We start from the raw sequence: 16,617 nt of genomic DNA, 5'->3' as shown, positions 1-16,617 counted from the left end.
GTCAACCCACCACACTAACCAACCTTGTGGTTAAAACTAAACCTGAACTTGTCTGACAAACCAAGCAGCACCAGAAAAAGTGTAATCTCCATTTGTTACTTGTGTTCCCTTCATGCACCCCGTGATTTAGCAGTTAGCATGCGAAAGGTAACCCCCCCTGCAGTTCCCCGAGTCCTGTTTGCCTTTGTAAGACAGCTACATCAGCCCTCTTCCAGTTACCTGAAAACTGCCTAGTCTTCAAAGATTATTTAAGATGAACAGTTCAGGTTCAGAGATCCTTACCCATTTCTTTTGATGCTTTTACACATTATGCTTTGTAATTGCATAAGATTTTCTCTTTGGTATTGTCCCTGTTTATAGTTAAAACTAAAATATTTTACTGTGTTTGCAACATGCAGATATCCCACTTCGGTTTATTAACTGACTATTTACTTACCTAGAACTGACTGTTTACTCAGAACTATTTACTCATTCTTTTCTTTTTACCAAACCTTTAGGCACTGCTGGGACTTCATAGGTTCTTAATTTTTGAATTTCACTCTTTTCAGTCTTGCTGCCTGCTCCCTTCGCTTTTCTTATTAATTGCCTGTTTTCCAAGAGCTGATTTGTACTCATGTCTGCTTATGCCACTATACTCTCCACTGTGCAGAACAACCCATCCATAATGTAATACTGTTCCCAGTAACAACCAATTCTTTAATCCTATGCTGAATGAAATCAATGAACCAGCTCTCAGGAGGGAACCACACTGCAAGGAAAACTGTCAAAAATGCATGACTTGTGTTATCTTTAACAGCCTTCCATTCAGTTACTACCTTACTGTTGTGTTATTTAAACTGTGACAAAATTATAGTGCTATAATGCTCTCTGACTTCTTTTTCCATAATTCATTAAATTAACGAAACCTGAAGTGTGTTCAGACTGCGTGTCATTCCTCAGCATTACTGTTTACTTGAGAAGTTCCAACTCCTGGGGGTTTATAAATACCAAATGGAAACTGGTCCTAGCCCCAAACATTTTACACAATGATACTATTGTTTTTCTTAACTGTCACAGGAAAAGCAGAGACACTTCATTTCTTTCAAAAGATAATCTACTAAGGCACTGCACTGCAAGGAATTAATTAGAAGAATACTTGTTTATTGTGTGCTAAAGAAAAAAGGATGCTACCGGAAAGAAATTGAGCACAGAGAAGCATACCAGGCAAGTGATACTTCCAAATACATCCACCCATCTTCAAGCAGTCTTTTCGATGCTGTATTGAGCACAACGCTGTGTGTTAAATGATTTGTTGGTATTAGCTGTGGATTTTCTCTATGTCGATGGCTCTGTATTTCTTTGCAGGTTAGTGTCTTTCCACCAGCATCCACAGTTATATTGCAGGCTTACATGTTCCAGGTGTATCAGTTGTTCCAGATCATAGCTGTATTACGGAAAAGTATCTTAACCAAACAGCCTCTTTCAGCACGGCAGAAATTCATGGTTGTACTGGCTGCAGTAGTTAGTTTGCCAGAATTTCATTACAGCCCTTGCCAGTGCTTTACAAAATCTGTGACGTTCTTCAGCTGCCCTCACCCACTGGGGTAGTTCAAGCTGAATGGCATCAACAGTACCAGAACTACGGGAACCAAAAGTCTTTGTTATATATCCACCACTATAATAGCTCCCGTTATTTGGGCTAGGATTGGACGGAGAAGGCACGCAAACATAACTGTTATTTTGTTCTTCAATATATTTACCCAAACTTCTGTTCCCTGCAACTAAATTCTCAGAAGACACATTGACTAGCTGACTGGCTAGATAGCTAATTGAGGAACTTGATGCAGAAAAGACACCTGAGTTAAGGGAAGTTTTTGGAAGTGTGTAACCTAGTTCTATCCACCGTTCAGGATGTGCTTGTCCATGGATATCCAGAATCAGGCCCCCTGTCATCTGTGATTTTGCAGTGGTCAAAAATCCCATATACTCTTCCCAGGACTGTTCTGCTTGGGGAATTCCAAAGGAGGCTTCTTCCTTTTCCCTGTTAGCATCCATCTTGAACCTCTGTAGGTGGTTTATAACAATATGTGGGAAGAAGCCATCAGTAATTTCATTAATTTCTTCAGCAAGAGCCTGAGCCACTTCTATAGTATACCTGTCTTGGTTGGTAGACACTTTGCATTTCTTATAATTTTGATTACTTCCAGGCGGACACTTATGAGAGAAGATACAAGAGGATGTGTTTGCATCCAAACAGGCAGCTTCTCGATCAGGGATGTCTTTGGGTTCCATTGACCCACCATGTGGGACAGAGAGAATCAGGTTCATGTTACCCACTTGATATTCTGTGAAATTATTGTGACCAAATATAACCTCTTTGGTGCCAGTGGCTTTCAAAAGCAAATATATAATGGAAATGAAGAACAAAGTCATATTCTTCATTTGCTGCTGGAAGGCTTGGCAATATGGAATATATCAGTACCTACATAAAAGCAAAAGACAGATTTTAGATTACTTACAGCTGGGAACACATAAGAGACTGTTCAGCTGCTGCTGGAATAACCAGTAACTGATTAACCTGTTTTTATTCCCTGTCACACAAAGAAGAAAGTAGTTATATGAGAAACAAAAATGAACAGGGCACTTAGTATGGTTAGATGTAACTGATGCAGTGTTTCCAAAAGAGAAGATTCTCCCAGAATAACAGAGCAAGGGAAATGGGAGGTTACTGGGCCTCCTTCATTTTTGCAGAAAGCACAAACACTATTTGATCATTCTATCTGATCCCAGAGAATCACTAGATCCCAGAAAAATACTTGATATAATTTTCTCCCACCAAAGCCTCCCTTTTTTCCACCTCTGAAATGTAAGAAAATTTTAACAAAATTTGCTGTAACATCTGTATCTCATTGACCTTTGTGAAATATCCACATGGTTATAGAAACTAGAGGCTATAGCAGCTCAGGCTAGCACTGGGCTTCTCTAGCAGACAACAAAAACTGAGTGCTTCCAAGCTCTGTCTCTAGCTATGCTCCAGGCTGAGTTAATCTAATAGCATTACAGATAGGTACCAGTGAGTGCAATAAGGAGTGACTATTCTCTTCAACAGAACTATGATATTTTTAAGCCTTGGCTAACTCTGCCATTTTTTGGAAAGCTGGAATTCAGCAAGATGCTGACAGTGCTTTCTGGTTTGAAGATATTACATCCCTAGAAAGATCAGAGTCTTGAGTGTAACTGTGTTGGACAGATGTAAAATGGGTGAATAAAGTCAATGAAGAGCAGAATCATAAAAGGATACTTTTAACTTCCAACCCCTTAATATAGGCCAGATGAGGAATATGTAAACAGATGCACTTGCAGGTGAGGCAGGCTGCCCTGTTGTCTGTCCTGCCCCTAACATTACATCACCTGCAGAAATGCAGAGGATAGGAGGAGCAGACAAGGGGGAAGAGTAAGAAAGAACTGAAGATCTGCAAGAATCTGTCCACAACATCTGGCCTGAGAGCAGGCAGTACGACTGAGAAGGCAAGGTGCCGTACGGAAGCACCCTCCCATCAGCCGCCTACTCTAAGAAAAGAAGAGGGCAATTTCACCCAAATAATGTAGCAAGATATTCTTTTCCCACTATGAGGGAACCCTGCTGGCTTTTTAGAGGCAACCTCTGCTGTCTACTGAGCTGATCCGCACTGAGGAACCTGTGCATGAAAAGCAAACATCTATCTTCCTGACTTCTTTCTGGGGTGAAAGTCCTGCAAAAGTCTGTGAACTGGAATCTGATCCCTGAGAATCTAATCTACAGTTTTCCTGCAGAGCATGACTAACAGCTTTTTTAGTTTCTTTTTGACCTTTCAGTTAAGGGGTCCTTTTACTTGAGCTACTGGTTTAAAACAAGCTTTTCTCCAAGTCCTTGGTTAGTTCATGCTTCCCTAGGTTTCCCTGAGGCACAAATATTCATCTGCTAGTTCTCCATTTGCATTACCAGAAATGTGGGGGAAAGGACGATTTTCAAGCATTATTCAAAATCCCTTTTCTTGGAAAAGCAGACTGCACACACAGAGTGTCTAAGTCAAGGAACAAGGCCCAGCACCAAGTTATATAAATCAACAGCACCAACTCCCAGGTGCTCCTCACCTGCCTCAGCAGGACTCAGGTTTCCTTTGCCTCAGGCTCTCCCCTTAAATACAAGGACACAGCTGTCCCTTTCCACCCTGCCAAATTGATTGCTGTCACCTGCAGCAGTTGGCTTGGCTTTTTGCAATTTTTTGTTAATGACTGAATCAAGCTGTTAACACTACTAGAGCACGCTTTAAAGATATATGGACAGAGAGCTTTGTGTAATTGCCAAACTGGCACAGCTCAGGCTCTGGGCAGACTTGGGAGAGTCTGGAGGAGCTCGATGACCCCCAGGCTGGTTTAAAGAGTTTTGGGGACACAGAGGAAAAATGTTAAGTCACAGTAATACAGGCTAGAACTGCTATTCTGGGCTTCATCATGGTGAAACGGACTTTTCCAAAGGATTTTAGCTCAAAGGGATAGTGTTCAGAAAAGCACAGAAGCACCTGCAGCTAGGAGGAAAGTACTAGAAAATCTACCTGTCTTCTTCAGCACAAGGGTGAGGTCCACGTGCATACGGCACAAAGTAACTGTAACAGGCTCCAAGCTCACTGTTGATTGTAGATAACTCCACAATGGTTTAAACTGGTAGTAATCCTGCAGGACTTTTTGAAGATTTGCCTGCAAAGAAAGGGAGAGAGAGTTCCTCCTGCCTCTGCCCGTTCGAAACTGAAACTGAACTGACCATGTCACTCGGCCTGGAGGTCTCTAGAGGCCAGGCTCAGCCAAACAGCCACGTGGCACCGAGCCTTAATCTGCACCTGTATAATTTCACAATGAAGGATCACAAATGGGAAAAAAAATATTCACTGGTATGGTAGAAGCTTATCATGCTTTTGTTCTGTAAACTGACGTATGTTTCTAGAGATTAAAAAAACTTGACACAAGCAGCAAGCACCAAAGGTAAGCTTCAAATAGTAACATAATCAGTAAAGGCAGCAAAACTGGTAATGCAGAGGGGTTTGAGGCCTAATGGCAAAAATGGGTGCTGTAATTCTGGTTTTGTTTTTTGGGGTCTTCTGGGGGAAGTCTAGGAATTCTTCTGACAGTTCACTGTAGGAAAGGTAATAGGATACAAGAGGTAACAGTTTTAAACTGAAAGAGGGTACATTTAGATTAGATGCTAGGAAGAAGTTCTTTACTGTGAGGGTGGTGAGGCGCTGGCACAGGCTGCCCAGAGCAGCTGTGGATGCCCCATCCCTGGCAGTGTCCAAGGCCAGGCTGGACGGGGCTTGGAGCAACCTGGTCTAGTGGCAGGTGTCCCTGCCCATGGCAGGGGGTGGGAGCTAGATGGTCTTTAAGGTCCCTTCCAACCCAAACCGTTCTATGGTTCTACGATCTGTTTGTGTGCACAGCCACCTAAGCATTTGAAGCCATCTCTTATCTCTTCCTGGCTAAGAAAATGTGGATAACTGGCTAGCTGAAAAAAGGTCTCATAGACATAGTCCAGCTGGCTGGACAAAAATGCACATCACTCTCAGTTTATCTGAAGTAAAGCAAAATACACTGTCTTTGGCTGTTTTTGTTACACAATAACAGGAAGATTTCGGTGGGAAAAGAATGTTGCAGGTGGGAACAGAAAACTACAGAAGAGAAACTAGGGGTGGGCTTGGTATTTAGGCAACTAACCAATAATGAGCTTAACTTTTGTAATATGTATGAGCTAATTATAACAAGGCATAAAAGGTGACTGTAAGGTACAATAAATGAAGTCTGCTGATCACTCATATTGAGTGACTGTGTCTTCCCTCCGTCGCGACAAGAAAATACATTCTTTCAACTCAGAATCATTCCAAGCTATGCCTGGCAGAGAAAAGGACTGAAACAACTGGAGACTGCAAACTGAAAAGACCTCCGAGTTGAAAAATAAAGACTAAAGGACAGATTGGCAGGGTGGGGACAGGGGTATCCTTTGGAATACAGGAAGGAGGTGAAGGATCTCAACATGAAGAATGGAGGGAATATGGCAATTTCTAATAAGGAACAAAGGCATGAAAGAAAGGTAGAGGGAGATGGGGCAGACTACTGGATTTTTTTTCACAATGAATGAACCAAGTAGAGTCAAATGCAAAAGTCAAACAAAATCCAGACTTCCATGATGCTTATTCAGTTTTGCACCCATGTCCCAGCATAGCATGATCTCTTTTCCTGATGTTCTCGCTTACTTTGGTACTGATCTGCAGCAGCTCACAGCTACACGTCACTGACTGGCAGGATCCCATTCTGCTTCTCACTATGTATCACTTTGCATTATTTTCAGTAAGGAGTGCAGAACAGGCTGTGAAAATTGGATGTACTGTCTGTCTGTTTCAATATTTTCTTAAAGATCAAATAGGCAATACATGGGTATTAATCACTGTAAACTGGTTCAGCTGATTTTAAAAATGCACCTCTTTTCCACATCTTATTTCAGGCTTCTCATTGTAGAGTAAATTATGAACTAGGTTCCTATTAAGCTTCTACAGATAGTTATGCAAAAATATCATAAAATAATTACTTCTATGTGTTTTTTTTATAAAAGGGTATTCCTTCTAAAAATTAAAACATTTACACACAACCCCAATTAAAAAAAAAATATTGGGACCTTACATGCAGACAGAGGAGTTAACATTCTAGTACCTCTAGAAACACACTGAACCCGCAGGATTCTGTGAATGTTACAGGTAATATTCCTGCATGCATGTACCACTTGTCAGTATGCAGTTGCTGTAGCTGCAAACTATTGCTGCAAATATACATACCTAGATCTTTGCATATGAACTGAGGAAAATGCTTTTTGATGACACGTATGTGGTAAATTTTGAAAAAAGAAGTAAAAATTGCCGCTAGGCCCTGAGCTACTTAGTCTTGCTTTGACAAATCTCACAAACCTCAGCGGTGCTTTGTGTGGATTTGGGATTGTACTACAAATAACCATAACACTCCTCCCTAGCTTAATTCTCCCATACATCCCTACCTTAGCACTGACAAACCTCTGATGAGTAACAAGACTGTCAAGGGAGATTTCACAGCATGAATGCATTATACAAACGTGTCCATATGCTGTTAGCCCCAGGAAGACATTGGGGTTTATGGCTACTCAAAATTAATGCAATCAGAGCTGGGTGATTAGAGAAGCATTTAAAGTTTCAGGGAGACAGTTAGTCACTGGTTGTTATGTCTGTGGCTCACACATCCTCATAATGACAATGCATACAAGAAAAGTCTGCTATGAAGGTAAATAGCAATTTGAACTAGAACTTGTTCATGCCTCTTCTGTATCATAAAGACCAAGGAAGACTGCATTTTCCTCTGTTTTCATACATCCATAACAGCCCAAGCTATCAAGACAAGGCACTGTAGTGGACTTGTGTGAGGATCTGAGGCTACTGACAAACACAGGAATAGATTAGACTGACATAGCTGAAGCAGTAACTGCCTCAGGCATTTGCTTTTCTGCCTTCCTGGAAATTGTTGTTCTCTGAAGGAGAATAACATGGCTGGTGAATCAGCTGCTAGTTAATAACAAGAACTGGAGTAGATGTGTTACATACCCCTTAGCACTCTGGAAGGTAGACTGGTTACTGAATCATTATGCTGATCCATACTATTGACTGGAAGCTTCCATGGCTTGTTTCATTCTGTTACAGCTGGTCATCTGCTTTAACTTCTTTGATATAATTTATGATCCCTGTTTAGGCTACCTGAGTTTTGGTAAGCTACAGATTAGTAAGAAAGGAGGAACACATCAATATACACTGTCAAATAAATAAAACTAATACAGCTGAGCTTCACAAAGATTTTCAATAACTAGCAACAATTAACTCTGTTAGCTAATATAATTCTTACACATCAGAGTGAATGCTGCTCAGCATATTTCTCATGGTACCACTTATGAATCCAGATAATACAAATCTTTTACCAAACCTACATCCTGTCACTAATACATCTGTTTATAAATGGGTAAGACTAGTCCCTAAGTGGAAAATTTGTGAATTTTGTGGAGCCTATGCAAAAGCAGCAAACAGCTAAACATGGCAACTTAAATGGTAACTGTAGGAGCAGACCCCAGGTCTGTAGCTTAAAGGCCTCCTTGTAGCCCTAGAGAGAGAAATTAAATATATTACCAAAACCACCTGAAAATCGTCTTTATGATTATGGAAAAGAAACTCATTAGGTGCAAGATAGCAATATGTGATTATTCCACAACCTCTTTTCTTGCCACCACTTATATCCTATTTCTTCTGAAGAGAAAATCATTAGGTAAAGTGTAAATAATCACTGTACCATTATTCTGCTTGCAATCTACACAGGCTAATGGTTCCACCTTAAAAAAATCTGTTACCTGGATATGAGAACAACATTCTTTTAATTCAGATTATGTGTTGGTTGATTAATAAGCAGGCAGGACTGCCACTTACTGAGCCACCTGTGCTGCATCCATGCACAGCTGAATTTCCCTTAGAGGCCTGCAAGACTGTTCTTTACTGGACATAGTTTGATTTAATCACAGGTTACAGCTGTAGACAGAAAATACCACTGGAGGGCAAAATGCATTTATGTAACAGGCAAGCAGGGGCAGGAGAAAAGTAGTTCTGTTAGCAACAGAGTTAATGAAGGCTCATTTCTTGACACACACACACATACCTTTCCCCCCTGTATCTTCCTGATTCCCAGGTGAGAGGGAAACCATTTCCTTTAGTAGGAGAAAAACAGACAACAGTCTGCTTCCAAAAAGCAGGTTTTACAGGTCTAGGTATATTCCCTGCACACATGTCAACCTTACAGCTAGAGGAGACCAAAGAGTGCCCCAGGCTCACCCCTTTCTGCAGCTTTCATTCAAAGGAAAGCTTGCACTGACAGGGATCTGTAAATTGCGGTACATACGTTTGCATGATCAGGGCAGCAAGACCCAGGGCACTCCATGGCATGAACCAAAGGCTAAGCTCTATATGCTGCCATGGAGTAATGCTGGGCACCAGCACAAACTGGGAGAGGAGTGGCTGGCAAGCAGCCCACAGAAAAGGGTCTGGGGGTGCTGGTTGACAGCAGGCTCAGCATGGGTCAGCAGAGAGGGCAAACTGCACCCTGGGGTGCATGAACGCAGCATCACAGCTGGTCAGAAGAGGTGATTATCCGGCTGTATTCAGCGTTGGTGCAGCCTCACCTTGAGTCCTGTGTGCAGTCCTGGGCCCTGCAATTTAAGAAGAGTGTGAAGGTCCTTGAATGCATCCAGAGGAGGGCAACAAAGCTGGTGGAAGAGCTGGAAGGAATATCTTGTGAGGAGCAGCTAGGGACTTTGGGCTTGCCTGGTTTGAAGCAAAGGAGGCTGAGGGGCGACCTCACTGTTCTCTCCAGCTTCCTGAGGAGGGGAGGTGGAGAGGGAGCTACTGAGCGATTCTCCCTGGTATCCAGTGATAGGACCCATGGGAATGGTTCCAAGCTACATCAGGGGAGGTTTAGACTGGACATCAGGAATTATTTCTTTAGAGAGAGTGTGGTCAAACACTGGAACAGGCTTCCTAGAGAGCTGGTTGACACCCTAAGCCTGTCAGTGTTTCGGAGACATTTGGACAATGCCCTTAACAACACACTTTAACTTTCAGTCAGCCCTGAATTGGTCAGGCAGAGGGAATAGATTATTGTTGTAGGTCCTTTCCAACTGAAATGTTCTACTCTATTCCACTCTACTCCTCTCCACACTTTCATGAATTGGACAGAGTATCTTCAAGGCTTCTAGCCCTTTGTCAAAATACATGAAAATAACTCCACAGCTTCAACATTTATTGCAGATACACATTCAGGAAAGAGGCATAAGCATGTAAGTCTTCTCTCCTTAGAAGTACAGACTGAAAAAAGGCAAGTCCCAAACACGTTATCTGTTAAGAAACAAGTGGAGATTGAAGCAGAAAAGCATGTGCCCTCAGCCAGGAGAGCCAGCCATGACCCCCTCATGTCCCTGCCCCCTTGGGCATGGTGACTCTGTCCTTTGTGCATCCCACTATGTTGGAGGTCCCTGTGGACTCACTGGGATGGAAGACCCTGTATTTTAGGGTAGGGAGCACAGCCGGAGGAGTCAAGAGAGGATCTCCCACCTGCTCCCTCCCTTCAGCCATTAATAATTTGGAAGCAGGGATTGTAATGAAATTCCAGCAGGGGGCTGATAAATTTTTTGGGAAAAAAATCTAAACAGACCATCCATCCTTCTGCAAAATGGGTTGGAAAGCATTTTATCTTCAATATCTTTCAAATGGTTTTGTCCTCTGTTCTGTTTTCAGTCTCACCTACTGTCCTGTAGTGAAAACCAATCCTGAAGCGAGCAGAAGGGATGGGGACATAAGCAGGACACAGCTTTATTCTCCTTTTCTGGCAAAATGGCCCAAAGCAGAGCAGTGTCAGGTGCAGATGAGAGCGCGCTTTCTGGTTACCATATTACTGCAATGCTATTTCTCAGTGACTAGCAACTAAAGAGGGTTGTCACTTCTTACTAAGGAGAAGTCTCCAGAATGAGTCTGTGCCTGGCACTACAGCAATTTAAACATTCTTACATAAATTACCCACTTATTCAGGATTTTTGGAACATGAACAAGTGGACAGCCTTCCCCCTAGACACTGATACACACATTTGTTTTTTATGACGAGTATCAGGAGGACTGGCTGTGGGTGCTCCTTCTCATAGCTGAGAATTACTGCTTGAGCACTCAAAGCAAACTCAGAGAACTCATAGCAAAGCAGCAGACCACCCAATCAAAACGCTGGCAACACACCATGATTGCAGAGAGGAGGTTTTCACTGGCAGTAGGAGCGGAGGGTGTCACATAAACTATGCCTACACCCATTTCCATTAGGTGACTTATGAGCAGCCTGTTCTTGCTGTTCACTGGCAACACATAATGGTTCTTTGCCATCACTGGAAAAACCCAGGACACAAAGAGAAGGTCAGATGATCATGGCATCTCCAGACAGGCATGTTATTGACAGGCATTCGTTTCAAACATTACTCAGCTCAATGAGCTTCACAAGGTATTATCTGGCAGAGCTGTGCTCCCTTCACTACCACATTCTCATGAAGCTGATAGGCACACACCTTACCAAAGCAGTAAGGTCTGCACAGGAGGGGAATGCCAGAATCACCCTCACAGATCTCTTCCCTGGAAAATGAATCCAAGAGCTGTGTTCACTCAGCAGCAAACAGATCGGAACTGTGATCAGCCTAATGAGGTTACCTGGGATTCTGATGCTGGAAATTAATATGGCTTTTCTTCTGTTCCCTTCCACAACTGTCAGGGGCTGAAGCCTGCAAAAAGCATTACCAGTTTAACTGAATTAGTTGATAAGTGAGGCACCACTCACATAAATCATGCTCTTGGCCTGGACTGACTGAAGCAGATGGCAGTTGCAATATTGACTAAATAATCCAGGTTTTTAATGACTTTACTAACATTATTGCTACAATATTTTCCTGATAAATGAAGAGCTTTTAAAAACATTTCCTCTGCTACTGTATATAGCTTTAAGAATGTTTTGCTCTAGACCTCTCTCAAGTGTGCACATGAGTTTGCATGTGCTATTAAGGCCTGGCTTCTTAGCTAAGCTAAAAGAAGTGTGAAAATTTGCTGACCATAAGTGGGAATTTCAATAAAAGGCAGATAAAGGGTGCAGTAAATGTAATACCGCTTCCCATCAGAAAGAAATCAGATCTCTAACAAATTGATTAAATGGTCCAACTAACTCCCAGAGAGACTTTCTCAAATAAAAGTGATCACATTCTTAGGCAGTGAAGACAATATAGTAGCAATACTAGGGAATTCACTGAAATTTTGCAAAAAATATTATAAACCAGACATCTGATCTACTATTATCATAGAAGATGCTCTGATTGTGAGCATCAGCAAAGTGCCATTTTTTTTTTATTTTAAAGTATTTTAGTTATTTTAATTTATATTTTTAAATATAAGTATTTTAATCTATCCCATGAAACCAATTCCAGCTGTACCAGACAATGTAGGGAAGGAAGTTTTCTAAAAACCTGTAAGATGTCCTTGTCCATTTCAGTGAGTAGGGAGGACAAGATTTATTTTGCTTTACCCTGGCTGTGTAAAGTTTAGTTGTCTACATCAGACCTAGTGATCCCATTTCCTCTCTACAGTCAGCATGGAGAAAGAAGCAGTTCTAGAGGTATTTCAGCACACTTATCTTGGGCACCTACCTTACATTTCCATTAGGGGTCAACAGGGCTATACTCTGTATAGCTCTTCTTTTTTATTACGATTCAAAACAATTGTAAAGGAAACAAAGTGTTTCTGCTACACTTTATATTTGCAGGTCTATTGAAATGTATTCAGCCAGTCACTACGACAAAACTGCCCAGGAAAATGGAAAACATACAACAGAGATTTGGCACAGTAATTTCTAGTCTTAGCAAATTCTCCAGACACATAAGGTACTTGTGAAAAAAAAAAAAGGATTATATATATTATTATTAGTCCTGTAACTAACCACAGTGCTGTGCTACTTCCCAGTTTCACCTGGTGTCTATGGGAAACAAAATTGCAAAACTACAGTTTTCTTTAAAGGAATAACTCACCTAAGTATTATAGAATGATAGAATCATTTAGTTTGGAAAAGACCTTTAGGATCATCAAGCCCAACCATTAACCTAGCACTGCCAGGTCCACCAGTAGGCATTATCATCTGACTACTTCCTTCCAAGAGACACTGTTGAGCTTAAAGACCAGTATCTTTAGCCAGTTTTAGGTCAAGATAGCTCTGCTGAAACCAACAAAGCCATTATATAGAACTTCTATGATCTTACAAAAGTTATGAGATGTAACGAAGGTGGGTCATAGATAATCAGGCTGAAGACATTTGTAACAAACTGAATGTTAATGCATATCATGCTAAGTCTTCAGCTCCAAGGTATCCACCCACCCTTACAGATTAAGGAATCAAAGAGGAAGATCTGAGCTGGGCAAGAATTCTGTAGCTGTCTTCCTTCAATACAAGCTCCTTGGCTCCAATGCTTCTGATTTGGAGGCTCACCTTATGACTGTTTTTAATGTAATCTATGGAAAACTGTCAAAAGCAGATTTAATTGAATTGCATATGACACTTTGAATGATATGAATATATAAGATTGTCTACCCTGATTATCTGTTCTCCCCATGAACACAGCAGTTTGAGGGGAAAAAAAAGTCAGAATTTATGTAAGAACATAGTCTTAAGATAAGTGATCCTAATCCAAATAGAATTCTAATTGCAATTGAATTTAAAACTTCTGGAGCATGTGAAATATAGGTAGAATCATGGAGGGAAATAAGATTCACTAAAGAGGAATTTAATCAATATTTTCAGCTTTAAAACATCTTATGCTGTCACTATGGCCAAATTATTTCTATGCATTTCTCAGTGCACACACAATATTTTAAGAAGTTACAATTGAGATGTGCTTTTTTCAAAATGCATTGAATTTAAGCCTGACTGTCCACTGTCTGGAAACATTGCTTTTCTGCCCTGCTGACTGAGTCAACTGTGTAACGGAGTCAAAGAACTATACAGATGGCAACCATAAAAATTAACTGTTATGTGTAGATATTGGCCTAGCTACATTTCTCGCTGCTAACTTTGTTTTAATTTAAGCAAGCATACCTTTGCATTAACTAACAAGAAGCAGCAGCTTTATCACATCTTGCAAACTGAAAACTCGTCAGTTGTTGGTCATTTTACTCCAGACAATCTGTTGTTCAGTTGTAACTTGGAATCTTTGCAGTGGAACTGCAGTACTAACGTCTCAGGTGGCTTGTGCTGTGGCTAACGTGAGTGGCGCTGGCCCCGATGTGGGAAATGTACCTGTGTGCTCTGACCAGCCCACTGCTGGAGAGCTGTTTTCTTCACTTCCAGGTCTGGCTGGGCCTTTCGGAGTGAGAGAGCAGGATCTCATCAGGACACGTCAGACACATCACACAAGGGTAAGCTCATCTGATGGTTCCTACCTGTGTAGGAAACAGAGGAGAAAAAAAAAAAAAAAGCTTTTCATGGTACTCTAAAGTGAATTTGTGCTATTGTATTCATACTAGTTGTTTCATTTATGCAATATTGATTTATTTATGTTATTTATGGTGTTTATGCTATTCTATGAGGCCTGGAGGGGCATGTACAATTACATTGCTCAGGAACAAAAAAGTTTATACATAGAAATAAGTTGTTTCCTTTTTGCAATTACAAACATATCAGATATTCAAATTCTGTGAAATTTCAAGTGAAGTACTGCACTTGATTCCTCTTTATTTCTATGACTTTTCCTCTGTCCCAAGACAATATCATGATTTCTCAAACTCTCTTCATAGAGACAGACATGTCCCCTAATCAGGATTCAATAACCAGCTTCACAGATCTCCACTAAAAGCAGCATAATAAAGCAGTTAAACATCACACTTCCTTTTTTAATTTCAGAAAATCAGTAAATAAAAACACTGACTCCAGTGCAGTAGTAATTTTTATTTTATTTTTATTTTAGAGTGTTGGCAAGACTTCTGGTCCAGTGATCTCACTACTTGCAGCTGGAAACTTGCAGACACCCTTGTATTTTTTCCAGTCTTACCTGAGTACTAGCTCAACAAATGAACCAGACATGCAGGGGTTTATGAGTGCAGAGAAAATCTGCATAATTCAGTATTGCATGCATAGTCTCTCTTATGCTCTAATTCTCCTCCCATTCTTTACAGTGTCTAGACTGCATTTGTTCTCTTTAGCAATACATGAAGACATATTTCCTGAGGAAAAGAAATATTAGGCGTAAGCTCAGTCTGAGACACTTCTACATGTGCATTGCCAGTAGGAAGAAATTAAGGTTGGCACTGTAGAATCCCTTGTTGTCCAAGCCTGTGGTATGTGTAAACCATGTGTTGGCTACCAGACTATGATTTACCGTGTTTAATGTGTCAAATAGGCAGAATGAGATAGTGCAAGAGATGGTTAAATAGGAACTCAATCCCATGCATGAGATGTCCCAAAACATTAACTAGATCTGTGAAGCAAAAATGTTACTTGTATGCCTTTTTGTGTGTAGCTGGGAGATTCTTGTAAAATTCCCTTGTGCGCCACTTGAAATTTCAGCATGTGATATGGATGTTCAGGGTTTTTTTTAAATGAAAGTAGTTATACTGGTATGTAAATACAGATTTAAATTTCTAACTTTGACTATCAATCCTTACATTAACCCTAGAGTTTCATTGCTGTAACATGTCGCTCACCTCTTCCTTTGTAGTAAGTGACCTGCATGCACTCTCTCTCTCCCCACTCGCTGGGTTAGCTGCACAACTCAGTCCTTTGTCCAGCCAAAATTCTGTGGTGCCTTTTGATCCCAGTATACTTAACGTTTATACTTTTCATGTTCATTGTGGTTATCCATATGCTGTCTGCAACAGCATGTCATGGCTGCTCTGCTCTATCTGAACCGATCTGGAGCAATCATTGTGATGTTGTCAAAAATAGGTTTTTCAGTATGACTTTCATCTCAAAATGAGTCATTCGGAACACGAGCTACAGCAATAGTATGAACTAATGGTTACTGGATTTAAGCTCCTTACTCATATCCCTACATAGACCAGACACACAGGTGTTTAGCTTCTTTACACATAAACATGGTCACAAAGTAACAGACACAAATACATTCTTACTCCTATGTGGTGTTTTCTCTGCTGGTTTTGTTGGGTTTTGGTGGGGTTTTTTTTGTTAACAACTAAGTGAAAAACTTCTCTGTATACTGTGACCAGACAGCAAGGATAAAAACAAAGAACTGAAAATAAACACTGAATGCTAAGATGACAGATTCTTTCCAGGATATTGACCGTCATTTTCTGCACTAGCGACTTAGTGGTTATAGAAAATTGGTATTAAGAAGTATTGCCAAAACTAAGCTTTCAAACACACCCATGTCAGTTCCAACGTGAGGAAGCAACGTTTTCCCATTTTCCTACAAGTTACAGAGACAGCAGAACTGAAATTTGGCACGGGATGTGCCAACTCAGTGCTACAGCACTGAATCTACTGCCGTGTATGACATGTGTTGTAATGTTTTTGCAGATGCTTGAACTGGCTGCACGCCCTCTGCTAGTAGCCGGCGGCACGGTTTAGCCTTGAACGCCACGTCCCCTCAGCAGTCCTTTCCCCAGCATCTGTGGCTGGGGAAACGCTCTCCTGAAACCCTTACCTTTCCTGCAGGGCTTCAAATGCAAACAGGGTTCTGTGAAACTCCCGGTAACCGACACGAGAGCGGTGCCCAAACGACCGGGATTCAGAATCCGTTTGGCCAGGGAGCCAAACACCCGCCCCCACCGCTCCCCGGGCCCGCCCCCACGGCGGCACCAAAGGCCAGGCCGGGCCGGGCCGGGAGAAGGGGCCGGGAAAAGGGAACAGGCCAGGCCGGGCCGGGCCGGGCCGGGAGAAGGGGCCGGGCCGAACAGGGCCAAGCCGCCTCACAGGGGCGGGGCTCGCGCCCTAGCGGGCTGCCTGCCCGCCCGCGCGGAGCATGCTGGGACTTGT

At 41.7% G+C, this 16,617-nt stretch overlaps 1 protein-coding gene across 8 annotated transcripts; it reads right to left on the bottom strand.

Annotated features, from left to right (window-relative positions):
* Positions 1-1,122: 1,122 nt before the first annotated feature.
* Positions 1,123-16,512, bottom strand: LOC119150212. 8 transcript variants are annotated; one of them, XM_037392549.1, is made up of 6 exons: positions 16,286-16,512; positions 13,924-14,066; positions 11,301-11,371; positions 9,242-9,268; positions 4,575-4,716; positions 1,123-2,461 (listed from the first exon to the last, which is right to left on the bottom strand). In XM_037392549.1, exon 6 carries the CDS (start codon positions 2,419-2,421, stop codon positions 1,462-1,464), a length of 960 nt encoding a protein of 319 aa, XP_037248446.1. In that variant the 5' UTR covers positions 2,422-2,461; positions 4,575-4,716; positions 9,242-9,268; positions 11,301-11,371; positions 13,924-14,066; positions 16,286-16,512; the 3' UTR covers positions 1,123-1,461. The 8 variants fall into 8 exon arrangements, with proteins under 8 accessions (XP_037248446.1, XP_037248448.1, XP_037248445.1 ...); XM_037392551.1 differs by lacking the exons at positions 9,242-9,268; positions 11,301-11,371 and adding exons at positions 7,629-7,793; positions 8,496-8,594; XM_037392548.1 differs by lacking the exon at positions 9,242-9,268.
* Positions 16,513-16,617: the final 105 nt, after the last annotated feature.

The sequence above is a fragment of the Falco rusticolus genome, chromosome 6, assembly GCF_015220075.1.
Source record: "Falco rusticolus isolate bFalRus1 chromosome 6, bFalRus1.pri, whole genome shotgun sequence".
Taxonomy (NCBI): Eukaryota; Metazoa; Chordata; class Aves; order Falconiformes; family Falconidae; genus Falco; species Falco rusticolus.
The sequence above is the reverse complement of the archived record's forward strand: the minus strand, read 5'-3'. Positions and strand labels throughout refer to the sequence as shown.

What these genes read in the sequence shown, in the direction of transcription:
- LOC119150212 (XM_037392549.1), bottom strand. Translation starts at nt 2,421, where the DNA reads ATGAAGAATATGACTTTGTTCTTCATTTCCATTATATATTTGCTTTTG.